The sequence below is a fragment of the Ostrinia nubilalis genome, chromosome 5 (assembly GCF_963855985.1).
Source record: "Ostrinia nubilalis chromosome 5, ilOstNubi1.1, whole genome shotgun sequence".
Classification (NCBI taxonomy): domain Eukaryota; kingdom Metazoa; phylum Arthropoda; class Insecta; order Lepidoptera; family Crambidae; genus Ostrinia; species Ostrinia nubilalis.
The window spans coordinates 230,205-240,622 of NC_087092.1; the positions used below are offsets into that span (position 1 = coordinate 230,205).

At 37.6% G+C, this 10,418-nt stretch overlaps 1 protein-coding gene across 1 annotated transcript; it reads right to left on the reverse strand.

The window, feature by feature from the left end:
* Window positions 1–5,350: 5,350 nt before the first annotated feature.
* Window positions 5,351–10,038, reverse strand: LOC135072185 (UDP-glucosyltransferase 2-like). Its single transcript, XM_063966142.1, has 8 exons — window positions 9,892–10,038; window positions 9,331–9,418; window positions 8,554–8,740; window positions 7,108–7,308; window positions 6,627–6,849; window positions 6,247–6,460; window positions 5,881–6,100; window positions 5,351–5,681 (listed from the first exon to the last, which is right to left on the reverse strand). The coding sequence occupies exons 1-8, from the start codon at window positions 10,030–10,032 to the stop codon at window positions 5,420–5,422; spliced, it is 1,536 nt and encodes a 511-aa protein (XP_063822212.1). The 5' UTR covers window positions 10,033–10,038; the 3' UTR covers window positions 5,351–5,419.
* Window positions 10,039–10,418: the final 380 nt, after the last annotated feature.

Genomic DNA, 10,418 nt, shown 5'->3' on the forward strand with positions numbered 1-10,418 from the left:
ATCACACTATCATCTTTTGGAATTTCAGAACAATTGTGCGAAGAAGCGATTGTGGTAAAATACCTGCCTTGTTATGCATTAAAAAAAAACAACAAACACAGAGCTTTGACTCGTATTCCAAATCTACTTTTAAGAAGTACGCATCACTAGATTTTTAAGGAAAAGTATGTTTCTTAAGGGAAGTACTATCTATAGATGAATCTTTGACCCGAGTACCTAATCGTTAACGCGATCAGCAATCTGGAACAAACTTCTAACATCTCTAGCCAGACATTGCGAATGTTTACCAGTTCAGATAAACCGGTCACCGTATTCGGCGTCCACATCAAACGGCGCCGTAAATCACACTTTACTGCTGTACGTACCGTCAGCCGAACATATCTTGAAGATACTTTTTGATACTTAACGGGTACATTATGAGCGAAGTATGAGATACCTACTTACGGTATGAATCAGTACAAAAACAATGGAACTGCTACCGTTGGTAAACCAATTAACATGATACCATGGGAACATAATTCTGAGGAATGTGCAATAATAGATTTTTGCGAAAGGTCACGTAGTGGAGGCGTGGTAAAGTCAAGTTCAAAAACAAATTCTTTGTTACTAAGTATAACAAGCCAGCTTACTCTATCAGCAATTCAAGATCGTACGTGTAACAAATGTTAAGACCTTTTTTATTTAAGAAAATCTAACTGCGATATAAACTATTAGGTATTATCATTTAAATGGAAGTTATGAGAAGTAATAGGAAGAAAAATTATAGAACATTGAAAGGAACAGTTAAGAACTTTGACTAAACTAAATAAAGATAGATGACAAGAAAACATTATCTGTTTAAAACATAGAGAATAACAAAAATATAAAGATCCACGTCCAACATGTAAAACAGCGCCATGGAGAAAAAGTATCCACATAATATGGCATTCACTCATGCTCTCTGTGGGCGAGGGCAATAAATCTGAATGAGGAAATACATATTTTATTTTTGTCACACAACAGTATGAAGCCAGTTTACAAATATTATTCCAAAAAATATTACCACGATATTTATATAATCGACATCTCACATTCATGTACCAATAAACAGTTTATTTATATGATTTTCCGGCGCCGACAAAAGGAAGTGGTCTTGAGTGGGAGTAAATGATGTAGGAATACATACAATATCAGCTGTATTTCCTAATACATAAAGTTAAATGTTGTATTTAAAGATGTATGTACCTATTTTATGAAAATATATTTTCGCTTTTATTTTGTGGCTAACCCCATCGTTACTTTTTATGTGTTGATTTATGATTTATGTAAACATAAATAAAATTAACATCAATTTTAAAATTTGCCCAGCATTTTCCACAAACTCATATAAAGTAAGTACTTGTCTTGTATGACAATGTATCATGTTCCTAGTAAGTCGTATTCGTCAACTATCGAGAGGATCGATCTAAGGCCTCAGCAGCCCTAGTGTTCCCCAATTGCCCGAATATTGCGTGGTGCTTGGTAGAATGAGATCCATCGCTAATGTAGCTTGAAGGAAGCAACTTTATCTTGCAATAGATCTTGGAGCAATGGCGCGCACGTGTGTGTTAGCACACGGACCGTTGAGTCCGCTACAGTGTACAGGAGTTCGGTAGACGAGAACCTGGAGATCAATACATAATATCAATATATGTATACCGAGGATACATGATTAAATGACTACATGATGCAATGAATAAATGATTTTGCATTTGAATTTGAGGTAAAAGGGAGCACTTGCAATTTGTGCCCACCGCAATAGTGTAGCCAAGAAAGAGAAGAGATATACCCTAATTAATCTCTATGACACTTACCTATTGCTAAATACTTCTGTGACCCCACAAAGCCCTCACTTCAATTGAAAATTCAACATTTAATGTGTAAAAACAGATCTTTTAGCTGCGCCTCGCCTGGTACTGGAACCCACTTATTTGCTCTCCACTGGTTACACGTCGCAAGTGCACACGTTTTCGTATGAAATGTCAGTGCGAGTCTTTCGAGTTATTTCGGTAGGCACGTTCCAGCGGGAGATCACTGGGACTGACAATTACGGGGAATACGCACTTCTTATCTCCACGTGGACGTCAAACCCGATAAAATAAGCTAAATTGACGAACAAAACAAGAATAGGTGTACAGGTATTTTAGCCAAGTAATACGAGTAAGTGATAGTTACTCGTAAGCATTGTTTATCCCGTCGCCAATGCTTTTGCTAGTAAGGCCACTTTACCTAATTTGTTGAGTTGGTTACCTAGACATACATAATCATCCAATTATCCGGCTAATATCGAGAAATGAAAACGAGTTCATAAAGGAGAAAAGCCACGGGAAAGTTCTGAAAATGAAAGTCGAAAGTCGAGTGCAGTGTCCACCGACACAATATGCGAATTTACGCCTGACCTGGTCTTGCGCGAGGCCAGGGTTCAGTGCCAGTCAAGGGCGCCCATTCATCATTATTCTCGCTGATGAATGAATGCGAATGAGAGTACGGACTCAATGGCAGCATTTTCGCACGGTATCAATGCGCAAACAAGCCAAAGATAACAGAAAAGTAAAGTTGTAGGTACAATATCGTGTTAGCAGCAGTTAATTATGACGCTGTAGGTACTTTTACCCACCGTAGCTAGGTATTTCCTAAATTTTAGTCTTAGACCATTTAGCGAACTGCTAGCTAGTGAATGAAAGTCGATTTAATTAATTCACAGTGTTTAAATGCCATGCATGATAAGTGCATACTCGTATATGACAATAAAAAGCATGATGGAAAATGAAAATGGAAAATGAATGATGGCTTAATTAACACATTGCTACGTACAATTTATAGTACATTAGAAATCTTATTATGGAAAAAAAGGTACATAATATAATCTGCATTGTATATTAGAAATAAAATCATCATTTAGGTAATCAACTGGTGGTTTTATTCACGCTATGTGAAGGTAGCAAAAGTAAGAGTTGTTATTGAAGCGGCGCGGGCGCAGGAAGTTCGGTTTCACCGCGCGCTTGACCGCGACGGGTTTTTGGCGCGAAAACAAATTAAAACAAGCAATAATAACAAACAGAACCACTTTTGCAATGGTAGACACATTAAATCAAATGTTTATTTCCTTTAATTTACCTAGTTAGACACATTTTTATGGCTTTTATCTAATTAGTAATGTTGTTGTTTGATTGCTTCTGTTAAAATGCGGAATGAAATAAATGGTTCATTATCAGTAATGGTGGTATTCATATAAATCATTTAACCAATGCACCATATCTCCATCAAAAGTGGTTAGCATTTTCATTAACTATTTTTACAAATTACTTGTTTTTATAAAAGAGTATTTAAGTGGAAAGTAGGTACCTACTTATTGGTCCCACGGTCCTGTAATTTATGCAAAACGCATTATGGCAAAATTTTATTTAAAGGCTTTCTTTGTTTTTTCTTGTTTACACTGTCTTCGGCCAGTGGAGCGTGACTGGATTTATAAAATAATCTGCTTTGTCCAAGAAACGAGCGCGAAACGCTGTCCTTAAAAATATGCTCGCAACAATAGATAAAGTGTAGAGGGAACTCAGGCAGCATCCTCGCTATTTGTTACACTTGAGTTGTGGCAAGTAAGATTCTTTTTTGAGCTGTTAACATGAAAAAAAATTACCACATTATGTAAAACAACTCTAGGTATTTAATTTGATTAAGCTTTCAGGTATCAATTTAAACTATCAAACAGTTTGGGTGTCTGAACTTTAGCAAGATTTGCAATGACACCTACATATAGCTGTCGAAATATTTATTATCAAACGAACACAAAATATCTCCAAATACAGTAAAGTATTAAGAGCACTCAATCACTCCAGTAACGGTGCCGAATTCCAAAACGTCGGCTCCGGTTCATATTCGTGGGATTTCTCGTCGATCCATTGAGCCCAGCTCTACGCGATTAAGAGATCAATCCCGCTGCGTGATGCACGCCCGCGCCATCAACTCCCGCGCAGCTTTATTCCATAGTACTTCTTTTTTTGGTCCACTACTTATAAAAAAAAACCCTTTTTGTGTCTTATCTGGGATCCAAGATCCAAGTAAATACCTAACTGTTATCTGAGGGATGAGTAAGCATCAACCCAAAAGTTGCGTCGCCGTGTCTTTAGATATGGTAACTACACTAGTGTATATCAATTGTTCATTTCACACAGTATTCAAAGTTGATACATGATGACATCATAAGTATGTGCTGCAGTCAATGCAAGCTGATTGCTTTTAAACGACGTTGCAAATTGATGGCTAATATTATTGGCTACGACCGCGGTCAAAGGAGCATTCTATTTGCGTGCGAGCAGTTCAATTGTATCTATGGGTGCTTGATAAAGGATACAGATTGAGACGTGTGAATGACCTCTCAGGCCAAATGGAGGACACTTATGCAAATGAATCGAGGTGACATGGCTACAAACAATGGTTTCAAAGTGGCGATTGTCACCAATCAACTAAAAGGTATTTTATAAGCACAACAAGTGAATGGATTTCTTACTAGTAAAGCGATTTTCAATAGATTCGTCAAATTACATTACGTAACTGATATTAAATAAGATCAAGATTAATGATTAAATGATACTATTACACTTATTAGGAATGTAAAACCAGCAATATTTAGAATCTAATTAGGTTTATTTGCGTACATGTTTGCACAATTTAATGAACAATGGTCGAGTTTATAAAACGGACATGCTCCGGAGGAGATAACCTAAACTAACAAAGACTACGTTACACATTCAATTGCACACGGTTGTTAGTCCGATGAGCAGAAAGTTGTAAAGTAAGGTTCGTATGTACTGCTCTCTTCATATTTACACTGACATGATGATCAGCCTGCATAAATGATTTTCAGTTAAAAGTCCCACAACAAGGACGAGCTCCGTATCTTTTGCAGTTAACTTGTTACCATTTATATTCATTAATAATGCCAATAAAATCTCTAAATTGAGCGTTTAGATCTCTGCAGCTATTTCTGCGTTGTCCTCGGCCTGATTGGATAAAAGTTCAAGTTTGCCGTCAGTATCGCGGCATTGATCAGCCCATCTACGATTTATATCGATTTAGATCGGCGCTGGAGACCCGACACATCTAAATGACACTTCCGCGATCTTAGATTAGCCAGCTAAGGTTACTTTACTTTTTAGTTCAGAGATTAAAGATAGTGTTGTGAACCATGTGAAGCCATAAAGAAAATTTAATAGTACTGGCAAAAACAATATTTTCAGTATGAAAATCAGTAATAATATTTTCAGTCTGTAACGAAGTTAAGAAAACTTAATTCAACTACTGGAATTAATTCATATTATATTAGTCATAGTCATAGTCTTAAACGTTTATTGCATCATGTTGGTACTTGGATCTTAAATAATAATACAGAGTATTATATTCACTTATTCTTCTTTTCCATATCTTTCAGATGGACCTGAGCAACCTTAACGACTTTCGACAAGAACCAGAGGAACAGGAAAAATAGCACCCACAGGTCTGCGTGGTACCTCTCAAGGGCAGGCATGGTCACCGCAGGCGATAGCAGATGGGTCGCCCCCCTGGTTTCAATAACTAGGTTCACCCAATACAGAAGCTCAGAGGTTGGGGGTTGGATGCGACTCTTGAACACCGCTGATGCTTGTTTCATGTTCCTTCCATAGCTGAGGAAAGAAGAAGTTAAGGAAGTTACAAATCAGATAAAATTATTTATAGTGAAAATTAAAAATTAAAGTTTAAGTATTAGGTCAATCGCTTTGACTTACTTGACTTGACTTATGGTCCTATGTCCCCTAGATGGGGCAGAGGGCGTGGGGTAAAGGTCAATCGCTTTGGAGCTAAAAAATTATAAAAAATACTAACTTAGGGTCCCTCAGAACTTTTTCAATCGTCCCTTGAAGTGTCCAGGGCAGGTATTTGTTTATTTGAACCTTCCGACCCAATAATCGACCCACCAAAAGGTCAACGTTCACATTCTGCTCGCCAGAACTTGGAACAGCTACAAAAGGGACTCCGCAATGAGTGGCTTCCATCAACGAAGAGAGACTTCCGTCAGTGACAAATAACACGGTGTTGGGATGACCTGTAAAATATATTTTTATTTATTTAGGTAACCAGATACAATTGTGAAGCTTGCAAAGATTCATTCAGTGTACTTGTGAACCAATAATTGTGCTTCTGTTACGAGATATCTTAAAAGTGTTAACGGTTATGTAAATGGATTCTTACACAATATGCCCAATTGTGGCGCCCGGTCCAGCAAACGAATATTCTTAGGAACATATTCCACGGGGTCTTCCAATTGCCAGAGCACTAAATATTCCAACTGACTCAAGGCATCCAGCATTTGTGTCTTCAGTTGGTGAGGCAGGTTTCTTTGTAAGTTTCCGAGATTGATTAAGATCACTCCCTTTTTGGTGTTATCCATAAACGCTTGCAGACTCTATAAAAAACTTTATGGTATTTAATTAAACATCTAGTTCCATGTATTTTTCAATAACAAACACACACTTTAAGTAACTCTTTTATCTCCCTAATCCACATCTTTGACGTGCTAATTAATTAAAAAGCATGAACTGTTCAATGACCATATGAGATTGCTCATGTACCTTAGCCAAAGGTGGTATTGGTTCCCGAATGTGATGGCCCCCAACAAGTTTGACGTTTTGTGGCAGCGGCAGCGTCTGCCCCAGCGGTGGGTTGGAGTTCACTAGCAGAAGGGAGCCGTTGTAGACCACGTCCTCGTAGTTCGGCAAGAGACGCTTGCGCAGTTGCATCGGGGTTCGGAAGATGGCGTCATATGCTGGTATCTCGATAAAGTGCTCGATGTAACTGCAAGTTTGAATAAATAAGAATTACTAAGTTATTACCAGAAAATCCTCGATTAGTAAACTGGAAAAGTAGAATAATAAAACGTAAACGATGTAATGATAGTTCCGAGAAAAAGATATGAGACGTGGTGGAAGATGTGCTCAAAAAGTCAATAGCAATGATCATAACTATCCAAAGTACATAGCCGTAGCAGGACAAAGAGTTTTCTAAATCAGTCGCCTTTCTTTTAAAGAAATTATACCAGATTAAAATGCTTACTATGCCCACAGGTTGTAGTAAGCCTGCAGCCCCAGCCCATACGCCCGGTCCTTAGCGGTGAAGGGCACAGCAGGCACGTGGCCTGAGAGCGGGTCCACGCTGTAGGCCGCGCCCGGCTGCTCGTGCAGCAGCGCCAGGCTGCGCCCCGACGCGTCGCCGTGGACGTACCAGATCAGCGGGCACTCGAATAAAGACGCAAGACTGAAAACCCATTAGTGTTGATTTTATTGTTGTCTATTTCAGTAGACGGAAAAAGAGTTTAATACATATCTGATCAGAAATTGATGTAACTTGGTCAGTTCAAACCGTATTTTAATAAATACAGATACATTAGTTACTACAACTTATGCTTAAATTTTATGCATATCTACTATATAAAAATAAGTCGGGGTTTCCTTCCTGACGCTATAACTCCAGAACGCACGAACCGATTTCCACGGTTTTGCATTCGTTGGAAAGGTCTCGGGCTCCGTGAGGTTTATAGCAAAGAAAATTCAGGAAAATTTAACAAACGAAATTCCACGCGGGCGAAGCCGCGGGCGGAAAGCTAGTGTAATATAAATAAAGCATATTTTGTGATTATTTCTTAAACGAAATGTTCCAAATTCCTTTTTTGTATAAAATTCTCGGCAATTTTGTGACCATAATGACTATGAAAATTCTGAAATCTTTCTCAGCTAAGCTTTTTTGTTTTTCTGCGAAAATCGCATCATATTATAACGGTCGACTTGGACCGGTAACTCGGCAAGCACTTTTGTAAGAGATGTTTAAGGTGAGAAGGCATTTCTATTTATTAATTGAAAAGCCCCGAAGGAATACGGCATAAAGCCTGAATACGAAATTAAAATTCTACGCAAACAATGGTCGCCTTTCAATGAAATTAATAACAACCTACTTTACACTAACATTGATTCTGAAAACTGGAATTGCGCGAAAGTTAATTATATGAAAAAGGTAATCGGAGAAAACTCAAAGAAATTAATCCAACTTTAGAATAATTTTCATTAGTAAAATATTATGTATTTAACCTTAAGGTAGCTACATCAAAAGTAATTAATTACGTTTTCCAATCTTGTTTTGTTATTTCTATTAATGAACTAGCTCCCCGCCCGCGGCTTAGCCCGCGTGGAATTTCGTTTGTTAAATTTTCCTAAATTTTCTTTGCTATAAACCTCACGGAGCCCGAGACCTTTCCAACGAATGCAAAACCGTGGAAATCGGTTCGTGCGTTCTGGAGTTATAGCGTCAGGGAGGAAAACCCGACTTATTTTTATATAGTAGATTTTGTTATTACTACTACAAACTTGGTTATTTTGGGTTGCTTTATTAGGTTTCATGATTTAAAAATACTCATTAACTTAATTTTAGGCAAATAAATAGAATTTATAATTAGCTTCATCTTGACTTTGACTAAAAACAATATTTTTCTTGATTATAATTACTTACGGAGCTAAAAGTCCGCTGTAGAACCAATCTACGACGACAGCGTCGAAGGCTGTAGAAGGGTCGTGGATCAGCTGCCTTATAGCTTCATGCTGCAGGGCATTTTTGGCATATCGTGGGCCGCTCTTCAAGACGAAGTGCGCTGGCTGTCCGTTGCTCGATACTTGCTTATCATTTGGTAATTCCTTGGCTGAGGATGAAGTTCACACAACAAGTAAAACAGTTTTACATATTTGAAATCTAATTTATATTACTTTTATAAGTATTCATAGGAAATGTAGCAGTAAATAAACCATCAACAAGCAGTTTATAAGAAGTGTCTTGTTATAAGCTCGAGTTCACGTTGTTCAGAGCAAATTCCCGGCGAGTTCGCAACACGCTGGAGTAACATGAGTGGAGACGCCTTAAACTATTCCTGAGCTCTACGTGCCTGCAGCTCGCTTTACACTTTGTACTTCAGAAGTTTATAAGCTCTTCAAGTTTTATTTCGACTGACAGGGCTAAGTTAAGATGAGCTTTTCTCTTTTCCAATTTCATGAATCCGGGAGTTAGTAGAGTCAAAAGTGAAACAGATTTTAATCAAACATGACACCCAGATATAGAGACTTTGGTTCTCATCTAAAGAAACATACATTTTTGTTTGAGAACATTGACAATATTTAGTCAATGAGAAGAATGTTACTCGAATACTTCAGTATCTCGTTGCATAAAATACTGGCTTTTCACAAAACGATTAGTTTTATTTATTGCTGTAAACGATGTTATAAAAACACAACTCACCGGATTGCTGAGTGAGAATGGAACTGATGTCGACGTACGTGAGGTTGCTGTTCGATGTTTTTTTGGGGAACACGGACACGTAGGTAACCTGGTTAAATGGTTTATTCTTAACTTATTTCCGTTACAAACAGATTAATAACGACAAAGAAAGATAGTGGACTGGGGCACAAAAACGTTCATTACTTTAGAGAGAAAGCAAAAAATTAATTGTATTTTGATTAGGCGTAGGCAGCAGATCATTTATTTATTTGTATTTATTTTTAGCCTCAAATGTCGCGGCAATTTCATTCAGTTTGGTGTGACGTAAGTAGGCTTTCTTTTATAAATATTTTAATTAAGAACGTTAATTTAGTTTCTGTGGGTAGCTTAAAAGGTCAAATGTAGTTAATGGAAAATTATCAATATTCGCAATAGGTACAAATGTTGGAAATTTTACATTGAAATTAGATGATTCAAATAATAAAGCAAGAGTGTTTGATATCAATGTTTTGGAAGAAAGAAAGAATGCCTTTTAATTACAGAGTGTAGTGTCCTATCTACAAATGACAATAGCAAGTGTACCTCATGGTCGCCAGCCAGCAGCGTCCGGACCACCGCGTTTCCCAGCTCGCTGTGTTCCCGGTCCGGCACCGGGAACACCACCAGGACCCTGGCGGCTGCGCACGCGCCGATCAGACACAGCGCGATCACATAGCACAGCATTATGGACAAACTAACGCGATGAGGTGATGATGAAGTCGCTAGATAATATGGGTACAGTCACGGTCAAAACTTAGGTAGGTAGGTAAGTATGTAAACATAAAAAAAAGATATGAAAATTGTCGTGTAAAACGTGAAAGCCATCAAATTGGCATATGAACTGGTGTGGGTAGAGGCGTAAAGTTTTATTTTTTAAATATTAAGTCAACTTCTGTTAAAAATATAGACATCAAAGACATAAATACTTTTCAACAAATGTTTTGTCATTTAATCTCTCAGTGGTTTGTCACAAAGCAAGAAAAACATTTTAAATAAAAAAATAATATTTTGAAACTCTGATGATTTTTTTCGCGTGACTGTACAATCAGATAAGCCAGACCTTTCTTGTC